Here is a 24,399-nt window from a genome sequence, read left to right as displayed (position 1 = left end):
CAGCAGGGGGCTCTGCCAGCAGGAGCCGAACATCAGGCTGGGGGAGGGGACGGGGCTGCAGCCCGGGGAGGCCCCCTCCCGCCCCCGGGGTCCGCAGGAGAGGGGGATGGGCCGCCTTGGGAGAGCTCGGAGCCGCGTCCCTGCACATGGAGCCGGGGGTCTGCAGGCGCTTAAATCCCGGCGTCCGCGAAGCAGCCCCCACACGTGGGCCGGGGCCTTCGTCAGCGAGGGGCTAGGAGCTCCAGGACCAATCTGAGGGGGCGCCCGCTGGCCCGGCCCGGCTGTTACGCTCTGCCAGGATTTCATTCATTGTGCTGACATCAGCCACGGATGCTCTCAGGCCCCGCCCACATCACCATTCACAAATCCCTTCTCCCGGTACCGCCCAGCCACACTGCCGAGGCTCCGGGCGCCGGCCCCCGTCCCTTCCCTGCAGGTTTCCTAGAGCCCTCCAGCTGCCACTGGCCGGAGGCATGGACCGGCCCCCGGACGCCAACGCCGGCCAGCGGCCCTGACAGGTACAGCTATCACTCGCTCCAGGCCGGCCGGAGGGAAGGGGGCTCCGGCCGGACAGCCCCAGCGCCCCCGGCGCTCCTGCCTGCCACCCCCCGTGGTGCGCACCTTCCCGTTCATCACATGTGGAGCACAGGCTCTTTGTCGGGATGTAAAAACCCCAAAAGGTTTAATGAGCCCCAGACAGGGTTGGAGCGAGTCACGAGGGAGTCCTGGATGGTCAGTGACAGAAGCTGAAAGGGAAACCAAGTGTGGAGGGAGGGGGTGCGGAGGAAAAGGCAGGCTCGTGCGGACACACAGACAGACAGACAGACACACACACCCAAAAGAGGCTGGGGGCACGGCAGGCACCTTGGCTCTGTCGGACTCTTCTCCTAAAGAGGGGGAGAGACAGAGATAGAGGGGAGGGTTGGGGGTGAGAAAGTGGGAAGCAGGGGGAGAGAAGAGAGAGAGAAGGAAAGAGGAGGAAGAGAGAGTGTCATGAAGGGCCCTTAGAGACCATCTGCTCCAGTCCCTTACTGGACACATGAGAAAACTAAGGCTCTGTGGGCTACCCAACCTAAAATTCAAAGAGGCAGTAGCAGGGGGCTTCTGGGAGATCTGGATACAGTCCAACCCCAACCTGAACCAGAATCCTTGATAACAGTGATGACAGGAATAATGGCTCACACGCTCGCTCACACACACACACACACACACACACACACATCACGCTAGCTATAGGCACAGTATGTCATTTGAGCCTCCCAGTAGCCTCAAGGCATAAAAAGTACAGGCATTACGTACAATGCCCATTTTATGAGAAAAACAAGGCTCAGAGATAGTCCATGCCTTGCCCCAGCTGGCAAGAGTCTAAGGTGGGATTCAAACCCAAGACTTCTCATCTCCAAGTCTATCACTCTACCCTCCTCACCTCCAGAGCATTTACTTCTATACTAAACTCTTCTGACTGCTGCTAAAAGCAATTGATGTTCCCACAGCACCCTAAGGTTGGTGAGATGCTTTCCCTTCATTCTCTCATTTAATACTCACTTTAGCCTTGGGACATGGGGCTGCACATAGGATTTTCCCCATTTTCCAGATGGGGAAACCAAGGCAGAGACAAGTGAAATGACTGAGCACTGCTAAGGATGGGTCTGGACTGGGGTCTTCCTGCTTCCAGGAACAACAAGTTCTGTCCCCCAATCCCCTTCTCCCCCAATCATTCCTCCTCTACACAAAGCTCACTCCCCTGGATGCCAGGGCTTCCCTGGGATTATCTGCAGTTCATCCTATATGGATCTTGTTTGCTTTGAACTCCCTGAGGGCAGAACCTCGATTTTGCCTTTCTGGATATCCCCAGAACTTAGTCCAGTACCTGGCATACACTAACTGCTTGGTGACTGACCCCCACTCTGACCACATCCCTGCCCTGAACTCCCTCCAGCTCCCATTCTATAAAGGGTCAGCTAAGGGATGAAAGGAAGCTCTGATAGCCAGGCTTGTGTGCTGGACTCACTGAAGGAGCTCTCATTGTACAAATGAGGAAACTGAGGAACAGAGAAAGAAGGTCACTGGCTAAGGTCCCAGGGCTTTCTGACTCCACAACCGTAACTGAGTAAGTTTTGTGACCCCCTCCCATCTCAGCTTCTTCTAGGAGTAAGCCCAGACAGAGCCATGTGCTGCATGCAGGGGACTCCAATGTCCCCGAGTCACATCTGAGGCAGCTGCTTGGATGAGCTCCGGAGGAGTCCCCCTGCAGCCCTCCCAGAGGTGGGGGCTCGGCCAGGCCCGGGGCTGCCTCCCCAGCTGTGACTGCCTCTCCAGCCATGACTGCCTCTCCAGCCATGACTCAGAGAGCACCTGTCTGGGATGAGGCCGAATCCTCCCACGCTCTTCTGCTGCTGTGTCTGTCCAGGCTAATTGCGTAAGCCAGGCCTCCCTCTGTCACCTAGGATAGACCTACGCAGGCAGGTCTGGTCTGGGGAATGGGATGGTTTGCACATCAGGGAAAGAATGTGAAGGCTCTAGGGGAAAACCTGGGACAAGTGCACAGAGATCCTCATCCAGGGCTGTGATAGCTCCCACAGAGGGAAAACAGCAAAAGGCAGCCAGAACCCTCAAGTCAAGGGCACGTTCATCCTCTGATCTGATTTTTTTCTTGTTGGACTTGGGCCCTGAGCACAGGCTCCAGTCTTTTAGGCTGGAAAATTCCTTCCAATCTGAGACAAACCCCAGTTATTCATCTGCATCCTTCAAAGCAGCTGGGGGATCCCACTGAGCAGAGAAGGAGCAGCTACGTGGGCTCTCAGCTGCTCAGCAGATGAAGACCAAACAGGCAGAGAGGGCCCAGAGCCTATTTATCAGACCTGAAGCCCTCCAGGGATGCAAAATCACTCAACTCCCTAGGACACCCTTTCTCCCCCTGCCACCTTCCCTTTCTGGACTGCTCAGCCAGGACAGAGCCCTTTGCCCCTACTTCTGCTAGCATGTCAGACCTGGAGCCAACAAAGAATCGACCACTATCATTTATTCACTGGCCAGGGTGCTGAAGAGGACCAAGGTACTGTACTGGGTCCTCATCAATCATGTGACTGGCTCTGGGCAAGTCAGTCAACCTCTCCAGGACTCAAGTTTTCTTATCTGTTCTCCTGATGGATTAATAACAGCAGGTGCTGTTATGATCTGCATTTTAGAGATGAGGAAAAAGAGGCAGATAGAGGTTCAGTGACTTGATCAGGGTCATATAGCTAGCAAATGTCTGAATTTGAACTTGGGTCTTCCTGATGCTGGACTGGGCACTCTATCCAATGCACCACCTAGCTGCCCCACACATTTATTAAGCACCTACTATTTGCCAGGCCCTGTGTTACTTTCCAGATACATTTCCAGAGAAGCAAAATGACAATCCTGTCCTCAGAAGCATGCTTTCTAATGGTGGAATGAGCTAGGAAGTCAGGGTGGGGCTTGGAATAGTACCCACAAGTCTGTGGGGGAGGAGACCAGAGTTAGGAGTGGAGCAGAGAGAGGACTGAGCCTGGCCCAGGCACCCTCAGGAACTGGTGGCCTAAGCTGGGACTCCCAAGCAGGGCAGAGGACCTCAGAGTAGTGACAGAGTACTTGGGTCACGGATTCCAGTATAATCCTCAGCATTTTATTTTATGCATTCCTAATCATTATTCCCAGAAGGAATCCATAGGCTCCACCTGGCTACCAAGGGGGCCCAGGTCACACAAATAAATTAAACTTTTACCCTGGAAAGTTACTTGGGAAAATGAGAAGATAAAAAACTTACTGGGTCAGAGGCAGGACTTGAACCCAAGATTAGGCTGAATCCGAAGCTCTCCTAGTGCCAGCGAGGTAGACTGAGAGTTGCTCTAGGTTTGATTAGTGTCCCAGATCATTACTGCTACTAGTGCACCCTTGGGAAAGTGACAACACCCCACCAGCCCTGGATTCTTCATCTGTGAAATGGGGAGCATTGCACCGTCTGCCTGGAAGGGTTGCTGTGAGACTCAGATGAGATGTACACACAGCACTTTGCAAGTATTAAAGCATGGTACATAGAAATGTGAGGCATGCCTGTTATCATTGAACCCCTCTTGTTTTAGGGTAGATAATGATACTGGGAAACACTGAGGTGCAACTGAGATAATAGGTGGCATTTATATAGTAGCCCTACAAATAAAGCCTTATCAGGGCAAGTCACTTCACCCTTCACGCCTCAGTTTCCTAATCTGTAGAATGAGCTGAAGAAGGAAATGGCAAACCCCTCCAGTATCTTTGCTAAGAAAACCCCAAATGGGGTCATGAAGAGTCAAACACAATTGAAATGACTGAATAACCATGAAATGTTTCACCTCTCAATCTAAACAAGCTCATAACATCAGGTTAGGCGAATAACTGCCTCAGAGGAGGCATTTTCCATACCAGAAAGTGCCCTACGACAAAGAAATTACAAACCCTGACCAAAAGAGCCAAACAAAAAAAAACCCAACACCCCAAAGCAATGAGGCCATAAGATTTGCTCTCTGATGAGGTGCCTAGAAATCTGCTCAAGGCCCAAAATGCAAAAAACTTTTTTTCCTCCTTAGAAATTAATTTCTCAAATTAATGTCCAAGTATTTATAACATTTACACTATTTTTCAAAGGTAGTAAGTTGTTTTTAAAATATTTATAATTTTCCCAAATACCAATTTTTATTGAACATGCTTGAATGCTCCCCATATGTTTACCTTAAAATCGCCATTTTACAGAGCTGAGAAAGTAAATGATGACCTGGGGAGCAAGAAGCCTGCGGGGTCCCAGGAGAGCAGTCTCAGAGAGAGGCTGTGGCTCTTCTCACCTACAGCTCTGGCTTCTCCTCATGTTGCTCCTTACTCCTCCTCCCTCCTTCCCCTTCTCTACCCACCATCTTCCCAGATTCCTCTAGTCCCCCATGGTCACAGTGGAAAGAAAGCTGACTCTGGGGCAAGAGGACCTGAATTCAAATCCCTGCCACACCAATCACCAACTACATAAACTTGGTAAGTCACTAGGTCAAGTCTGTTTCCTGTTTCCTGCTCCTTCAAATGGGGAAGTTGGACAAGGTCCTGTCTCAGGTCCTTCCCACTCTAAGTCTAAAATCGTCTAAGGTCACAGAAGATAATCTCACTCAGGTAGAGTCTGGACTAGGTGCCCTTTGAGGTCCCTCCTACAACTCTGTGCTTCTGAAGTCACAAGGCCCTCTGGGTCTCAGCTTCCTTGGCTTGTCTAAGTGACCTTTCAAATCCCTCCCTGCTCTAAAATCCCATGATTTTATGATTTTATGTTTGCTATGGGAAGAATCTATTTCTATCCAGAAAGATGTGAGTTAAGCTGATATTCACTAGGGGAAAAAATGGCCAATGTCTGCCATTGTGGTCCATCCCCAACAGTGTTCAGTAACCAAAGAAATCCACCTACCATGAATATGAGCCTGATGCCACACACCAGACACTAGAAATATAATTAAATCAATAAAAAGGTTCAATTCCATCAGCCTACAGAAACATCATCACATCCAACCAGGCTGGGTTTCCCTCAAGAGACCAACAGGTCACTTGTTGATTCTAACAATGTTATATAATAAGACAATATTCTTTTACATAAGAAACATTTCTTTAAGAAAGAAATGAGTCTCTAGCTTTCTACATGTCTTATCTTGAAAGGTAACAAAATAAGAACCTGGATGCCAAAGTGTCTGTCTCAGAGCCTACAAATGGAAAAAAAATAAGAAAAGAATGAATCCAGTTCTTTTGGAATCAAAACAGATTTCCACTTCCCTCAAAAGGGACACTGTGAAATGATCTGTTCCATTAAAATTAGGTTATCCACTACCATCTCGGCAATCTTCAAAGACGAAGCTAGCTGTCACACTGAGTCAGAACAGTAAGAACGGTCTCCATTAGTAATCCAGTGCTTAATGGGCAGCAACAGTGTAAGGAATCAAAAATAATTCCCCCCATAAGGTTCTGGGGAAAAATGAGTCTTCACTCAAGTCTAAAGTTGTCCTCCATGGCCTCTCCTCACCATCTTGGCATTTTGGAGGCTAAACCCACCAAGAATAAGCTCTGTCTAGTTCTACCCAGTTGGAAAGGTCTTTAGTCCCCTGATGGACAATGTTTCTCATCCAATGACCAGCCTTATTAAATATGGCAAAGAGCCTCACCAGGCCCCATTGCACATCCCTTACCTTACATTTGTGAGAGAATGAGCCTTCTCCCGTCCTTCAGAGAGCCCACATCTGTCTCAATGCATCTCCTAGACCTTCACTGTCTCCACCGCCATGGCCGCCTCCTCCCTGGGGTCCCTGCCTCCAATTCCTCTCCACCCCAACCCATTCCACACAGGGCTGCCAAGGCAAGGTCTGGCCATGGCATTCTCCTACTCCATAAACTACAGGGGTTCCCTACTACCACTAAGATCCAAAATACATTTGCAGTGCTTTCTCCACATGGCCACACCCCATTCCCTCTCCTGCCCTCTATGGTCTGCCCAAACCATCCTTCTTACTGTTCCATGCACAGAACACCCCCTTTTCTGCATCCCTGACTGCATCCCTGATTTTGTACTGTCTACAGCCTCACATTCTCCTTTTGGCAACCCTGATTTCCTTCAGGACTCAGCTCAAGCACCACCTTCTGAAGGAAGTCATTCCCAATCATCCCACCAGCTTCTCATTTCTTCCCCACCAAAAGCCCCCAAAATCAGGGTAGACGCTTTCATTTCTGCCTTTGTATCTGTCCCCGGCACCTAGCATCTGCACCTGGGATGCAGTAGGTACTTAAGTAAATGCTTCTTATTAGTTGGTAACTTAATAAACCTTTACTATATGCCAGATTCGGAGCTAAGTAATGGGATTACTAAGAAAGGGGGAAAAAACCCCCAAGGGTTTTTGTCCTCAAAAAGCCCACATCCTAATGAAGGAACTATATACATACAACATGTACACATTATATAAATAGGGGGGCAATCTAAGAGTGAGGCTAGCCGTGAGGGATCAGGAAAGGCCTCCTCAATGGATGTTACTGAGAGACTGAAGGACAGCTGCGTCAGCAGAGAAAGCACCTCCATTAAAGAAGTGACAGTCAAAGGGGACTTGGCTGACTGGTGGGTCCAGCCTTTTCCTGGTGCCCAAGGTTATACAAGTCTCACATGGCAGAACCAGGGATGCGAGCTAGGTGCTAAGAGCTGGAGTCAGGGGGGGAGTAAAAGGGATCCCCTCCCTCCCATCTGAGCAGCTGAAAGATGGCAGCCAGGGCTGGCAGGCATAACTTGTCATCCAGAGCCCTGGCTAGGAAGGGAACAGAGATGGAGTGCCAAGAATGTTTCTACCAAACAGCAGGCAAGCTTTGAAAACACCAGTGGGAGATGGGGAGGTTTTACCCAGTGTGGAGGACGTTCAGCTGATCCTGAATCAGCAGCACTGGTCTGCTCAAAGACCAAAAAGCTGAAGCTCAGCCTCCCCAAGGCACACCTCACAGACTCTGGGGGCTTTAATATTCAGCCAATCTGCTTATAGCATGTCCATACACACACATATCAGCAAGAGCTCCCTGACACTCAAAACAAAGATGCCCTGGGAGGTCCATCAATGCCCTCATGCATTTCCTGAAAGTAGTAATAGAGACTGAACACTCCTGTCAGAATCAGGGAAAGCTGGAGTCCCATGGGAAGGTAAGAGATCAGCCCATACAAAGCCCTCACTTTAGAGCCCAGGAAACCAAGGCCTGAGACAGGTCTGAAAATAGGGCCAATGGGCTTCAGAAATAGAAAAGACTTAGAGGTAGACTAACAGGAAAGAAGAGAAAGACATACAAGAAAGATAGAAGAGAGGGTAAAAGAGAGATAAATAGATGGACATACAGACAGTCTATGCCCCTAAGGCTTTTCTAATCCTAGCCTGGGATCTTATTTCTCCAGCTAGCCCTTCCACAGGTCCATTCTCTCACAACAGCTAAAAACAGCCCTCTCTTTTAGGATGTACCTCTGATCATTAAATGAAGTCTAAGTCTTTTCTGGGCAACTTCTGTCTCTTGAGGTCCCGACATTTTTCTGAACTCACACTGCCTTTGTTGGCATCATAATGAGGCTAAATGAGCTTGGTCTGCCCAGAACAATGCCCTGGGCGAGGAGCAGAGAGCCCGAGGAGGAGCCCATAGCATCTCTGCCCCTTCTGATCATTGATTCATTTTAGGATCCACACTGACCCATCCAATTAGTGACTGACGGTCAGTACAGCAGCTTCTCGCCCTAGCAGGGGTCAGATCAGTGAATGCCGGCCACTAGTACATTGCCCCTTTGTTATCTCAGCTGCACTGGTGGGCCCTGGGTATCTGAAAGGACCCGACTTCCTTCCAAAGCCAGGAATTGGGGCCAGAACTTGGCCACATATCCCTACATGCCCTCTTTACATCCCAGCCCAATGCCTTGTCAGCATCCCCTCTGCACAACTTTTGCTCCTGCACCTGTGGGCCTGATTCTGGGAATGTCCTACCTTCTCCCCGAGGACCCTCAGAATTCCAGGTTCTCCTTAAGGCTCAGTCTTGGTTCAACCTTCTACTTGAACCCTTTTCAGATGCTACCCACAGTCTGGGCCCTACCCACCCCAACTGATCTGTATCTACTTTGTATATTTTCTTATGTACAAATACCTGTTTTAAGTATATTTATATGCTTATGTCATCTGTACCCCTAGATATGAGCTCCTTGAAGGGAGAGCTTCATTTGTACCCCAGGATTATATTAACCAGTGTCAGAGGCCAGATTTGAACTCAGAGCCCAGTGCTCTATCCACTGAGTCATCTGCATTTATAATATCTCTGGGTCTTAGTTTCCTCATGTATAAAACAGGAACACTGGGCCTGATGAGCTTGTGAGGTCCCTTATAGCTTTAAGCCTACAATGCTCCTACGGATTAAATAGAGGCAAGGTCCAGACAGACAGAAAAGCCAGACAGTACAGTCAAAGAGCTCAGAATTTTGAGTAAGAAGGATCTGAGATCAAATCCTGCCCCATGCTTATGATCAGGAGTCACTGGACCCTTTTCAACCTTGGGTTTCTCATCTATAAAAGGAAAATAACAACACTTTCACTATGGCATCACCTGGCGAAAGGCACTGAATTTGGAGCCAGGACCTGGGTTCAAGTTCTGGCTCTGACACTGGTTCCTTGTGTGACCTTGGACAAGTGATCCCCCTCCCCCCAAGTCTCAGTTCCTTGCCTGTGTAATGATGAAGTTGGACTAGTCACCTCTGTGGTCCCTTCTAGCTCCAAATCTATGGTCATCTGATCCTCCCAGGGCTGATGGGAGTCCCCAAGTGCCCCCAGGGACAGGGCAGCTATCAGTGCTCTTACTTCTCTTCCTGGATGTTGAGAGAAAAAAAAAAACTGTGGAAGGGTATTGGACAAGCTATGTAGTGAAAGAGGGAGTCTGCTTGTAATTTTCTGGAAGATCCTACAGGATAGATCTGTTTTGTTCAATCACACAGACACGCAGGCTCCAAAATCCAGGCCTGGACACTGAAGTGAGTCAGATCCTGCCAAGATTCAGACTTCAAGAAATGACTTCAAGTGGTAACTCAAGAGGTCCCGCTGCAAGGGCATTCTTCAGGACAGTAGGAAGAAAGGTCATCCACAAGAAATAACCAACAAGGTTCCCTCTCAAGAAGATGGGAGAACCCAAGACCAGATACCAAAGACTCTAGTGAGCAGGGATGGCAAAACTGTGGGGTGAAAATCACATTACAGGTTATGAATATAACGGTTAATTACATTATAAAGAGATGATGGACTCAGAGAAATATCAGAAGGTCTGTATGAATGGATGCAGAGAAAATCAAGTCAACTAAAAGAACCACAGAGACAATCACTCAACAATGACAATCACGTAAATGAAACAACTGATTAGTTGCACTTTGCACAATCTTCCAGAGAAGAAAGGACAGAACACACATCCCCTCTCTCTGTAGGAAGACGGAATGTTCACATATTACATTGTAACCACAGCGAGATGTGCCTGGTTTCATCTAGATTAGCATGTGGGGATGGTTCATTTTGGGGGACATGCCAGGAAATGACTGGGATACAAAAATGAGGGCAAAAGTGACAGATCTGATAAAGCAACGACATAAAGAAAAGGACAAGAAAAGGAATCAGAGATGCCCTGTAACACAGCAAGGTATAGCGATAGATATTTATATCAATATATGTAATATATATTATATATAAAAAACACACTTTTGTATGTATATGTGTGTAATATATGTATATGTACATATGTGTACACATATGTATTTGCATCTGTGTATATACACACATGTATGTTTTAAGTATGTTTATACACAAATAGGTGTGTTTTGTTTTTTAATTTGGGGGAGGGGAGGACTAGGTCTCCTTATCTTGCTCAGGCTGAAGGGCAGTGACCCCACCACTCACTGGCAGCAGAGCTGGGACTGGGTCCATTTCTGACGTGAGCTGGTTTGTCCCTCCTCAGGACACTCTTCCAAGGCATCACCATATTAGAGTCAGAGTAGATGCAGATATCTAATTGACTTTGACCTGCTAGAGCTCAGAGATTCAGAGCTCAACCAAACCCAGCACCAGTCTCCTTGGGATAAGGGATTCCAGCCTTGCTGCACCATGCCCAGCACCATTAACCTTTCTCAAAGAAAGCATTCTGCAAACCTCAAAGCACTCAACAGATAGGAATTCTAAGTCACACTCAGAAGGAAGAATAAATCAGCTTCACTTGGTCAACCAGCTTTGTTTAAGCCCACCATTTACGTGAAAAGGCAGATCAGCTGAAATCTCTGCTTTTAGTCAGTTGGCTTTGGCACTCAGTCTTCAATGCAAGACTGGTTTGGTCCTCACTCTCTGGCATCCCAGCCTATGCCTTGCACCTGATAAATGATCCTCAGAATGGAATGCTCATAGACAAGTCAGCAGGTTTTATTTGCTACAGTCCCTAAGGACCTTCCTATTCCCCAGCCTATAAAGGGAATGGTTTATAAAATCACAGCCCAGAAACTAGATTGGATCTACAACTCCCTAATTAAACATTGAGAAGAAACAGAATCGGGCAAGACATTCTGGGTCATGGTCCTCACTAATGGACACAAGAGTCATGGCACCCGAGGGCCTAATTCGAGTATATTGATTTCTGTCAAGCTAATTAAATAAGATATTCAAGACTAAAATCTGGGACAAGCTAATTAAAATTGTGATGTGCACCTAGGAATGAAGAAAAATGGGTTCAGGGATCACCATATTATACTTTAAAAGTCAAGTGGATTTGGGTTCGAAAAGACTTGGGTTCAAATACCACATCTAGAATTTCACTGGCTGTAGGACGATGGCCAAGTCTCTTCCCTCTCCAAACATCTTTTCCTCTCCTATAAAATGAGGGACTGGATCAGATGACCTCTAAGAGCCCTTCCTGCTGACACGACCTGCTAATGACAGTGGATGTGTAAGCCTCGATGGCTGTGATCTCAGCAGACAAAGACGAGTGGTACAATTGTGGTCATACTGACCTGGAGAATGTCAGCCCCATTTTTAAAAAGTGCAAAGCCAGAGTGGGTTTTAAGTACATTAAATGTCACAGACATGTTTATTATAATGACACAGAAGTGGTGAATGTGGTGAACTTGGCTTGGGTCCAAGACATGGAGAGAAGGGTCTTAAAAGCATCATCTTTGTCTGCTTGATCTTTTAATGGATTAAAAATATGTTATTGTTAGTCTCTCTCTCTCTCTCTCTCTCTCTCTCCCTCTCTCTGCATGTGTGTGTATCTCCTCTCTCTCTTTATTTCTCTTTTTTGACATTTCTGCTGGTTCCCAATGACTCCCCCACCTCTCTCAGAAGCCCACACTGTGGCCATGTCTCCAGCGCATACTTCATATCACATCCACAGTTTACCACCTCTTTCCTAAGCCACAGAATGGACTGTGTCTTGTTTTCAATTTCCAGTTTGGACCTAGGATTTCACTGATGTAGAGATTCCAAAGAAGAAAAACCTCCCACCAGTGAAATTCCAATACTGGTCTACAATTTAGTAGGAACCCATCTCTTGGGCTAACAGGGACCTCAAAAACTACCTAGTCCAACCTTTCCATTTACAGACAAACTGAGGCCCACAGAAAGAAATGATTTACCCATAGTTATACAACCAGCACTTATCTGAGGCCATCTCTCTATTCACTGAGCCCTATCACCTCTCTCTGAACTTTATTCTTAATAGGGACCTGTGATAAACAGATTTAGAGTTGAACAGGAACTTAAAGTTTATCTCATTCTAATCCTTCATTCTATACAAGGTATTTGAAGTTCAAGGAAGTAATTTGAATCAGGACTTGAACCTGAATCCTCTGACTCTAAATCTGGGACTCTTTCCAGGATTCTATGCTAGAAATGGGAAAAGCATTTCCCATGTAAGAAGGGGAGGCTAGAAGGAGTTTTCAATTCATAACGTCGCTAGCACCTACCTCATTTAAATCTCGAAGAGGTTCCGATGCTTCCTTTGGCCAAACACCCACTCTCTGATCTGACCTGAAAAATAGAAGGAAATGTATCTCACTTCATGCCTCCTTTGGCTACAACACACATGCTAAGAGGACCGGCCTTCCCCTGCCTTAGGGCCTGGAGTTCCACATTAGACTGGGCAGAGGAAGTTAAAGACAGATGGACATTCATGAGGTGTTTGGCTGGACAGACTTTTAGAATCTCTCCAATAAGTGGTAAACTCTGATTTCACATGCCAGAACTTTCTGTCATTTCCAGACCTTTCTCTGACTCTCAGTGGCCAACTGGTGATGACTTAGATTTCTGAACAGCCCTGTTGGCCACAATCAGAATTAGTGGACCTGCCATCATCAGTACCACAGAATTGTTACTATCATGGGACAGGATAAGAACATGACATTTGACAGATAGTCAAACTAATCCACTATAAAAAGAAAAAAAAATACCCAGCTTATGGTACCCACATCCCTTCTGCCATATTCAGATGTACCCATTTCCATGACATTAGATGTCAGTTTTACTAAGCACTCTCTTCAAAACAACCCAATGAGGTATTACATCTGGAAAAGACCTCTTAAATCATCTTGCCCAACCCCTTCCTGCTACAACACACTCCCTCGGGGCTACCCATCTTTTATTGGAATCCCAGCAAAGAAGCAGCTCATTACATCCCAAGTCAGTCATGTCTCTTTTACACAGAAGCTTCTACTCTATCAAATTTCAACTTGTCCTTAGAAACTTTCACCCATTGTTCTTCACTCTGCCCTCAGGGGCCAAAGTTCCCCTTCTCTCCCACATGAAAGCCTTTCAGCTATGGGAAGATACTGACCATATCCCTCATGACCATGTCTTCTTTGAATCCACTGATCAATCATCAACCACTTCCTTCACCTGACACCCTTCCCCATGCTGGCTGCCTCTCCTGCATGACCCCCAACTTTCCAATGCCCCAAGTACTATAGAACTGTCCTCTCCCCAGTTATTCCTGGAGGCTGCTAGGTCTCTCTCTCCAAAAAACAGAAGCCTACAACAGAAGGTTGTTTCTTGGGTTCATTCATACTGAGTTTACAGTTCACTAAAACTCACAGACCTTTTTATCCATTAAACTGCTTTGAAGCCTCACCCTGGAAGAGTTTGCCATGGGTGCAGCCTACTCATTCTGAGAGGTTCTGCCACCAGGACCACCCCTCTGATCTTCCTGGAGATGCCACTGGGAAGGGCCTAGGCCAGCCCACCTCCATCCTCCACCTGACTTTGTTCCTCATTTTCTGGCCTTCAAAACCAGGAGCCCACACTAGGTCCCTTCCTGCCCTCTCCCTTCCCTCTTCATCCAGCTTTTGTGTCTTTCCCCCATTAGAATGGGCAGGGACAGTCTTGGTGCTTTGGACTCCCCAACATTGAGTATAGTGCCTGGCACCTAAAAGTCACTTTCTTCCTTATTTTACATATTATATTATATATAAATCTATATGTATGTTATAGAAATGTTTTCTACTTATTCCTATCACATTTTACTCTACCAGAATCAGCCCAGTGTCCTAGCCTAGTGATCTGAATATGATTACCCCATTTTATAAATGAGGAAACTGATGCCTGGAGGAGTCAGAGACTTGCACAGGGTCAGTCAGCTAGGAAGGATCAGAGATGAGACAACTCCCCCCCCCACAAAAAATAAATTAACTTGTAAAATCAATTCTTTTTCATGTGCCATATAAAAAAAAATTAAAGTCAAGGAGCAAAAGACATTTTTAAAAAACACCTGCTGTCCCAGATGTGATAATATAAGTAAAGTAAATCATTTGCTTCGGTTCAGATCCAATGACAAACACTCACCGATTCAGCAGGTGGCCATCAAAGCCTGCTAGAGATTTCAGGTGGTACCCTACCAACTTTTCTATCCATTCTTGGGCTGAACAAACACCATCCACAGGAGGATTGTCAGTAACCATGGAAACCATTTACTTGTAGAAAGCCTAACAACCTGCTCAGTAAAGCCAGGTCCCGCACAGGTCCATCAGGACCCACTGCTGGATTGAGACGTCCAGTTCCGGCAGAACAGAGGGTCCCCCTCCTGCAAGCTTGTGGCTGTCTGACATTTTCAATTACGCCCCTCACTCAAACTCAGATCTTACTGTCAGGACCAGCCCATTCTTCTCCTTCCCGCCTCCACCCCATTGCCAATCATGCCCCAAACCCAGGGACTCAGTCCTTAAGGCATGAATGTGCTATCCAATACAAAGAAATAATAGAGAAAAACATCATCTTACACAGGCATGAAAAAATTAACCTCAGAATATTCTCTCATGTGATCTTCATATGAGACTTGTGAGGTCAAAACCCAAAATATTCGAATGGATCAGTGATCTCATCTAAATGGACGCTTCCTCCAACACCCCAGATCACAGCCCACCCATGTATATCTTTCCTAGGTGACTCTCATCCACGTTCTCCCACACGCTCTCCAGAGGGGAGTCCACTCAGTGTGCTGGAAGCCAGCCTCCCCTTCCATCTCACCAGTGGAGGCCATGGGCTGGCCAGCATCCATCCCACCCTCTTCCCCATAACAGACCTCTCTTTTGTTGGTCACACATTACTCTAACAGCACCTTTTACTCTGGTTCCTAAACCTATTACACCTTTTACTTTCTTTGAACATATCTGTATACATTTATGTGTGACATATGTATTTTGTATATATTTATGTATTTTGTACGTACAGAGGCGATTTATGCTGTAGCTGTCATTTCATTTTTGTTGTATCAGTGCTTTAAAAAATGCTTGTTGATTAACTGATTGGCTAATCCCCATATCACAGATGAAAAAACTGAGGCTCAGTGACATTCACTGACTTTGACTCCTAAGTACCACCTTCCCATCTGCATGACCTTAGAGCACAGGCTCTTAACCTTTCCTGTGCCATGGACTTCTTTGGCACCCAGGTGAGGCCTATGACCCCTTTCTCAGACTGTTTTTAAAGAAACAAAATAAAGTATACAGGATAACAAATGAAAGCAAATGTTAGCAAAGATAAAGATGTCAAGTTTATGGACCCCAATATCTAGCCATAGACCCTCTTGGAGATCCATGTTAAGACCCCCACCTTTAGTCTGGGAATGGGCTCTCTATTATAAACATTGATTGACAATCCACAATGTGCTCTCTGCCCTCCTGGGGAGCTGAACTTAGAAGGGATTTGTGATTCCATTTCCCCCTGGAGCAAAGAAGAGAAAGGCATCCTGTCCTTGGGCTCCAGATAGACACAGGAGTGTCAGCCCAACCTCTGAGCAGCTGCCAACCATTGGTGAATCATCTTCAGTTTATATCAATCAATAAATCAGCAGGGATTAAGCGAGTTCCTACAGTAGTCACTGCAGAGGGCCCAAGAGCCAAGGCTCCAACACCAGCTAGGCTCACGTCTCTGGCCCTCAGCATCCCCAATGCTTCTCACAGGAGGTGAGCACCCCAGTGGTCAAGGACTGTCTCATCTCTGTATTCCCAGGTCTGTCACAGCACCTGGTATATAGTAAATGCTTACTAAATGCTTGATGACTAAGTGAATGATCTGTAAAGTGAAAGGGTTGGTTTCAACGAACTCTAACGTCCCCCATGGCTTTTAAGACGTATCCTATTCTCTGGAAAGCAAAGAACAGAGAAGTTTAATGCCTGATCCTCAGCCTCAGCTGGCAAACTCAGAGCAGCCCATATGAACTGCCAGAAAACAGGATATAACTGAGAATTAAAGGCTCCCCCAAAGGCTCCCAAATGTCATAGAAACTGAGAAGAAAGGGAGAGCCTTGTAAGCAGGGAGGACGCCTAAGAAGGATGAAGACCTTGAGCCTAGTCTTGAATGATGAATGGGATTGGGACAGAACAAGTGAAGGCTGGAGTGCAGCATATGACAGCAGAAAAGACCTGGGTTCAAATCCAGCCTCTGACACTCACTGTGTGATCTGGGGCAAGTCACTTAACTTCTCTGGTCCCCAGTGACCTCATCTTTAAAATGAGGCGTTTGAATTTCATGGCCTTGAAAAGCCCTTTGCAGCATTAAACCTATGCATGATTCAATGAATATGTAAATAATGGGTCACGTTAAAAAAAAAAAAAGATATCGGGAGTTTAAGTGAACTGCAAGTTCATTAAGTTAACATTATGATACTGTCTAAAACAGAAAAACCAAAAACAAAAGTGGTCTCAGGCTGTGATAAAGAGGAGCATGGTGCCATAGACATGGAATGGGTACTCTGCCACAGACATGGTGCTTTACATAGGCAGTGCTGTGTAGGCAGATTGTGGGACACCTCGGTGACCCATTTTAGGAAGGACCTACAGCTTGTGGACATGGAAGCCATCATCCATCCAGGCTTTGAGAGGGATCCTTTGGAAGGAGATTCCCACTTGCTCTGCTTGGCCCAAGAAGACAGAGCTGGAAGCCATCGGTCATAGTTGTGTACAGGTCAAAGCTCAGAATAGGGAAATGAGCTGGACTGGAAGGTGCCATTTCCCACTCCCTTCATGGTAGGTCTCCAAGCAAAGGCAGGATGATTGTTTGATTAAGGAGACTCAAGTCTCCTTTGCTGGCTCCTAATCCATATCCTGCCCCCCAGTTGTGGGCATTCCCCAAGCTTCTATCATAGGCAGGCCCTTTTATACTCTCTTTCTCTCCTCTCTCCCTCTCTCTTTTTTTCTTTCCTCTCCTCTGCTCTTCTCTCTCTCTCTCTCTCTCTCTCTCTCTCTCTCTCTCTCTCTCTCTCCCTCCCTCTCTCTCTCCCCCTCTCATCTCATCAGCTCCCTTGGGTTTAATTATCATTTCTATGCCCATGACTCACCCATCCATATACACCCACCCAGAGCCCCAGTCCCATATCAACCTCCTTCATTGCTGAAGAAGACCATGCCATCAGAGCCATCTGAAACCAGTGACCTGATATTCCTCAGGATCACTGGAGATGACCCAGGATGCACTGGGAGACCTTGGGCTCTTTAGGCCAAGGTCTTTGCAGGTACTCACTTAGGGTGAGGCAACACCCTTTCATTGAATAGGCCTATTTAAGAAGTAGCCAGGGCATGGCCTCTTTAATGATGTCAAGAAAAACAAAGACATCAGGATGCAACCACTCCCTATTAGACATTTCAAACGTCATAGCCTTGAGGCATCTCACAATGATGACCGTTCTAAACTGAACTCATTATCTTCTGCCCCCAAACTGCCTCCATCTTCCCATTTTTATGGAAGGCACCATCATCTTTCAAATCCCCCAAGGTTTATAACTTTGGTGTGATCCTAGTTTCTACCTGCTCAAAATCTCTGGCATTAGACCTCTTCTCCCCACTTACAGGACTACTGGTGGGCAGGCCCTCATTCCCTCTCCCAGAAATGACCATACCAGCCTCCTCTTTGTTCTCATACTCCAATGCTGTGAGGATGACACATGGCTGCCCAAAGGACTTTCCTTAAGCACAGACTGACCCACATCACTCCCTTACTCAGCCAATACCAGCGTTCCCTCTAGAGTAAAATATTCAGCCTCATGAGCCTTGAAAGTGCTTCACAGCCAGACCCCCCCCCCCACTTCCTTTTCTAGCCCTCTCTGCTGTCCTTGTGACCCTGTCATGAGGCCCTCTCTGCAGTTCCCCCAACCTTCCCCAGGTCTTGCGTGGAAGGACCTTCCTCTACAGCAGTGCTTCCCAGAGCCCCTCCCTCCCTACTGACTCAATTCCAGCATCCCTCCTCCCCCTCTCCCCACTGCTGGCATCTTCTCTCTCTCACTCTCTTGTAACTAACTTTTTTTGTAGCTCATCTTTATATTTGTGGCTTATATTGGTACGTGTCATCCTCCCCTTTGGCATAAAGGCTCTTTGCAATGAGGGAGCCGCTCTCTGTGTTCACATCCCAAGCAGCTGGCAGAGTGCCCGGAAAATACATAGCAGGCACAAATCTAATTGATTGTTCATTGACTGATCAATCGATTAGGGCATTAAAAGGTCCCCGTTAAAATGTAAATGTGTGATGTAAAAGAAATGATACAGTCTAGTGAGTGGCCAGCTTATCATGAGTTTATCTTATTAACCTGGGTCACTCACAGGGCCATAGAGAATACTGCAGACACAGCTCTAACAACCTGATTCCAAGCCCGGTGCTCCATCTACTGCACCATTACCCTTCTGGCCAGTTCTCATTGCTGGGAAGAGCTTTTCCTCTATTTTATTTTACTGTTCCCCCCAAGAAAATGGCCTTGTTCTGCCAGCCAGGGCCTAGGACTGTTCTCCGAACTCACTCTGAGTCAGCAGTTGCTGACTTGCCAAGGTGCTGACTTGCCAAATCTGTGCCAAGATTACCCCAAGCGGGAGGCAGTGTGGGCTAATGGAAAGAACCCTGGTTTTGGAGGCAGAGCATCACAGTTTGGTGGATTTGGAACTGAGAGACCACAAGAGGTCATTTATAACAACCCCCTCTCTTTAGAGATGAAAAAACTGAGGTTCAGAACATTCCTGCCTTCATACAGTCAGTCCAAGAGACCCCTCTGCTTTTCCTGATAACATGATATTCCAATCTCCCACTTCCACACCTTTGCACAAGCTGTCCCCACCCCCCCACCCCAACACTTCCACCATGGAAAGCTCTCCCTTTTCACCCATGAGAATCTCTAATTTCTTTCAAAGCTCACAGCAAGCACCACTCTCTGACGTGATTCCAATATTTTCTAGTGCCCTCTCCCTCATAATTACTTGGCACAGATATCTTTATTTTTTATAGGTATACATTTCAAGTCACTCATTAGACCAGAAACTCTTTGAAGGTATGAGGGCAGCAACCATTTCATTGCTGACTTAGTAATCACACTGTCTATTTATTAAGTAAACATTTATCAAACACCCACCATATGAGTTAAGGGCTGAAAATGCAAAAAGAAGCAAAGGGCAGACCTTGCCCTCAAGGACCTTACAATCTAATGGGAGACAACTATATACAAAGCAAACTCCATGCAGGCTAACAGGAAATACTTAACAGAGGGAAGACATTGGAATTAGGAGAGGTTGGGGAAGCCTTCCTGCAGAAGCTGGGATTTTAGTTGATACTTAAAGGAAGCCAGGGAGGTCAGTGCTCTAGACGTGGGGATGGCCAGAGAGAATGCCTAGACTCTCTGCTGCTTGTGCTAAGGAAAAGGAGACCGAGGAGGAGGGGTCAGACAGGGAGGAGAAGAACCAGGAGAGATTGTGTCCATGGGAGTATCAGGGAAGAGACGGTAATCAACAATATCCAACAAGGCTGCCTGAGGGCGAAGAGAATTGAGAAAAGGCCACTGGACTTAGGTGCCCGGCACACAGTAGGCTTTTAAACGTTTGTTTGCTTGTTTAAGCTGAAATGATTGGCTAGAATTAAATTGCAAACGGATGGGCCCAGGATTACATCTCGGCTCTAATGCTCATTAATACTTGACTCCTGGCAAACCATTTGCCAAATCGCTCAGGGTTGGCAGAATGATAAGTTGGAGCAACATGGAGTGTAAAGGCTTCCAGCTCCAAATCTATGACCCACCAAAAGGCGGGATCCTGGCTGTCTTTGGCTGTATAAACAGAAGGGGAAGGTGTGACTCCTGGCTAGTGAATTCCCAGGGACTGCTCAGCCAGCTCTGTCAGCTTTTCATCACCTGTGTCAGCCAGAATTCTATTTGTTTTTAATTCCATGAGAAAGTTCCTTGATGTCACTGGGAGGGGCCTGGCAGCTGGAGGTCAGCTGGAACCTGGGTCCTGAAGGCTGGAGGCTATTCGGTTTACCCTCCCCTGTACCCACATACTCCATTCCACTGTCCGATGACAGCCCCATCCCAAGCCATGACCTCAGGGAAACACCTGCCTTTGGGAGCCCAATCAGAGGGCTCCCTGGCCCATTCTGACAAAGCTCAAGTCAGGAAATTTGGATGATGTGGAGAGGCTAGGGCCCTCCAGAGCAGCACTGATGGGAGAGGTCCTGCAGAGCATCAGTCAGAAGAGGGACAGCCATCTAGGCGTGTGCAGGAAGTCTATTCAGGGCTCCCAAAGGACTCCAGAGGCAAATTTCATGCAGGGTGGGGATACACTAGGAAGTCTTCCCTCAGTGTTTATACCCTTTGGAACCACGAACACAACTGCCTGTCCAGTCAGCGTCTGTAATCCCAAGCAGGAACTAAAATGGAAACTGGAAATCTCATCCACTTTTGATTCTCCCAAAGAGGGTCCTTCCCTTGGCCCAGTTTCTGGCTTACCCTATTACCAGCTCCCTCTCTTATGGGTCAGGAGGCAATCAGAGGAGAGAAAGTGATTTAAATTTTAATCCAGACCATGCTTACTTAGGAAGCCAAATTAAATTCAGCAAATCACAGGCATTTATCCAATTCAGTAAGATCTAACAAGCATGCGTTAAGTGATTACTATTCATTCAGTCAGCATTTATTAAGCAAGCTTGAAATATGCACTAGAATTAGGTGCTAATGGTGGGAAGAAACATGGTGTCAGAATAACTAGAAATCTGGCCTCAGCCTGACACATACTGATGGAATGACCCATTGCATGCCACCTAACTTCTGTTTGCTTCTGCTTCCTCATCTCTAAAATGGGGATAATAACAGTCTCTACCTCCCAAAGCTATTGTGAAGATCAAATGAGATAATATTTTTAAAGCACTTAGCACAGTGCCTGGCACAAAGCAGGCAATTAACTAATGCTTTTCTCTTTCCTCTCCTTTCCCTCCAGCTCTACATTGAAGCTATAAAATCTAAATCACATGAATTATGGTCTATGATTTGGGGACCTTTTGCCATCTGGAATGATCCCCACTCACAGCCTTGACCACAGAATTAGGAGTTGGAAGCCACACACAGGACACTGGGAACCAACCACGGGACTGAAAGTATCTTCTCCTCTGGTCTTCTGCTGACACTGACAGCATGACAGCCTCATCCCTCCTCTCAGGGCTCAGAGAGGACTGACACATGAGCAAGAATGAGTCGTCTGGCTGACTCACCACCATCCATGGTCAGGCAGGAGCTCGGGGTTTGGCAAGCATGGCACCCAGGATTGCTAAGCTTGGATGGGGCTTCTGGACAAGGTCATTGCAGCACTGTACGACCACCAAGGGTCTCCTCCACTCTCTGGCACCTACCTCCTTTTCCAGGCTTTCCTTACACCATCCTTCTTCAGAAGTACTTGGGGCTCCAAGGTTACCATCAATTTTCTCATCTCCTGCTTCTCTCTCCCACCAAGAATTGTTGTTTAGTCATTTCAGTTGTGTCCAACTCTTCATGACGCATTTGGAGTTTTCTTGGCAAAGATTCTGGAGTAAAACCACTCCTACCTAGAGGCCAACCCCTATTCTTCAAATGCCTGAAATCCTTCTCTTCTTCCACTCCTATGCCACAATCCATGACACCACCCCCCCACCCCCACCCCCACCACAGATGATGATGGTGTCTCCTTGAATATTTCCCAGGGAGCTCTGGCTTCCCTCTTGCCTCGGTCACATCCCACTTTACAACATATTCATTTGTGTTATCCCCACAACAAATTATAAGCTTTCTAAGGATAGGGACAAAGCTTTATTTTGTTCTGTTTTTTAAGTCTCCCAGGCCCTGGCACAAGGCCTCCCATGCAGTGGGAACTTGTGGGAGAGACAGTTTAGCCAAGTGGAGTCAGAAATCCCTGAATTTCAATCTCACTCTCAACATTTACTAACTCTGTGACCTTAGGAAAATCTCTTAGCCTTTCTCAAACTCAGTTCCCACAGCTGGGGAATGGTGGCTCACGTTAGCACCAAGCCTCCAGGGCTGATGTAAGAACCAAACAAGATCATATCTGTGAACGCTTTGTAAAGAAAGCTGTCTATAAATGTTAGCTGCTATTACGGCTCAGTGTTCAATTAAGGGAAGTGATATGAATTAAAAGCAGATGAGAGGCAGAGGCAGACTCCAGGTGACCAGAGATGACATAGGTCCCATCTACTGCCTCTGGGACTGTTCCCCCCTCCCCAAGAGGAAGGCACTTCTCCCTCATCTCTGACTCTGGGAGCCTGTCACTTCCATCCATACCCAGTTCAAGCATTGCCTCCTACAGGAAGTCTTATCTGATAATCTCACTGGTTGCTCTCTCCTCCCAAATGTCTTTATATACATATATTTATACACACACACACACGTGTGTGTGTGTGTATGTGTGTGTATATATATACATATATATGTGTGTGTGTATATATATATATATATGTATATACTTGTATTTATTTTGCATTTTGTGTATGTGTCTGCATGTTTCCCATACAAGGATGAGGTACAAGGAAGAATGTTTTTGTATTCCCAGCGCGTAATGCAGTGCCTGGCAAATGTTGCTGTTTAAGTCATTTTTCAATTGTGTCCGACCCTCTGCGAGCCCATCTGGAGTTTTCCTGGCAAAGACACTGGAGTGGTTTGCCATTTCCTTCTCCAGCTCATTTTACAGATGAGAAAACTAAAGCAGGCAGGGTTAAGTGACTAGCCCAGGGACACACAGCTAGGAAATGTCTGAGGCCCATTTTGAATCCAGGAGAGAAGTCTTTCTAACTCCAGGCCCGGCACTCTATCCACTTCACCACCTACCCACCAATGGGTAAATAGGAGGTACTAAATAAATACTTGCTGAAGAAATGAAGACATGAATGTCAGACTTCTCCCACTTGCTAATTTTTCTTTTTTATTCTTTGCTATCAGATGGCTCTCTGAGAAGGGGAAAGAGGAATATACTGGGAATGTAAGTAAAGAGAAAACAAATATTTTAAAAGTTTGGTTTTTTTTAAACAAAGCAGTAAGATAAGCCAGATAAACTCCATCAACATCACAATTTTTGCCAAAGGTCAATGTCATCCTCTCCACTGCTCCTTTCTATAAGAAGGGACAATCAGAGTGGACTCTGGCTTCTATTTAGAATAGTATGGCCTGTCGTTTCTAGAAACAAAATGGAACAGAAAAACAAAGTCCATTGTGAAGCTTTAGGATATCTTAAAGAGCACAGCTCTGCAACACACCCAGAAGTGAGACATTCCCCCACACAGGCAATAGACAGGGAGAGAGAGAGAAAAGGGAGGAGAGAAGGAGAGGGAGAAAGGGAGGGAGGGAGGGAGAATGAGGACGTGCCCAGGTACTAAATTTTTCTCTTTCTTTCCAGAGGAGAAAAGGCATCCAGACAAATGTCCTGTCCTCATCAGAGGATGTGATGGCCACAGGACATACTGCCCAACTCAGCCCTGCCCCTACCTTGAAAATACACAACTCAGACCCTGGCCCTGACCCTGGCCTCTCCCCACACCTCTCTACAGCAACTGGGGAGCAGGAGGGGCCGGACATACATTCCAGAGTCCAGGTCAAAGGCAACAGAATTTCAAAGTTGAATGTGACCTCACCATCCATCAAGTCCAGCTCCTTCCAGAATCAGAATCTCTTCTACATTATCCCTGACAAGTGGTCATTTGGCCTTTACTCAAAGTCTTTCAGTGAGGAAGAACTTACTACCCCAAGGCAGTTCACTGAACCTCAGTATGGCTCTGATAATATTATAAATTTCTTCCTTACCATGATATTGAAATCTGTTTTCCCACCACATTTCCACCTGTTATCCCTGGCTCATCCCTTGGGCCCAAGTAAAGTAAGTGTAATCTCTCCTCCATGACAGTCCTTCAAATACCTGAAGACAGACATTATGTCCCCTATTAAGACGAAATAATGCTGTCCACTGGACACAGATTAAGACTGATGACTCACGACCTCAGCCAGAAATCTGCCACACATAGTACAATATAGCCAGGCAGACTGACAGTCAAGAGCTTGTCTGGAGAGGAAGGGCCCATTTTCATTTTTGGTTGGA

The 24,399-nt window shown here is 46.6% G+C and overlaps 1 protein-coding gene and 1 long non-coding RNA gene across 5 annotated transcripts in view; one reads left to right on the top strand and one right to left on the bottom strand.

Annotated features, from left to right (window-relative positions):
• Nucleotides 1-24,399, bottom strand: part of FAM13C (family with sequence similarity 13 member C) — a 92,857-nt gene that overhangs the window by 28,208 nt on the left and 40,250 nt on the right. For all 4 annotated transcript variants that reach the window (XM_072628902.1, XM_072628904.1, XM_072628905.1 and 1 more), the window contains exon 5: nucleotides 12,499-12,562. In XM_072628902.1, the coding sequence (XP_072485003.1) occupies nucleotides 12,499-12,562 (64 nt within the window). The remainder of the gene's footprint in view (nucleotides 1-12,498; nucleotides 12,563-24,399) is intronic.
• Nucleotides 381-24,181, top strand: LOC140517540 (uncharacterized). The gene is made up of 4 exons (XR_011971627.1): nucleotides 381-518; nucleotides 21,265-21,730; nucleotides 23,250-23,289; nucleotides 23,704-24,181. It is a non-coding gene; the product is annotated as an uncharacterized lncRNA (long non-coding RNA).

Source organism: Notamacropus eugenii, chromosome 1 (assembly GCF_028372415.1).
Source record: "Notamacropus eugenii isolate mMacEug1 chromosome 1, mMacEug1.pri_v2, whole genome shotgun sequence".
NCBI classification, from domain to species: Eukaryota; Metazoa; Chordata; class Mammalia; order Diprotodontia; family Macropodidae; genus Notamacropus; species Notamacropus eugenii.
The sequence above is the reverse complement of the archived record's forward strand: the minus strand, read 5'-3'. Positions and strand labels throughout refer to the sequence as shown.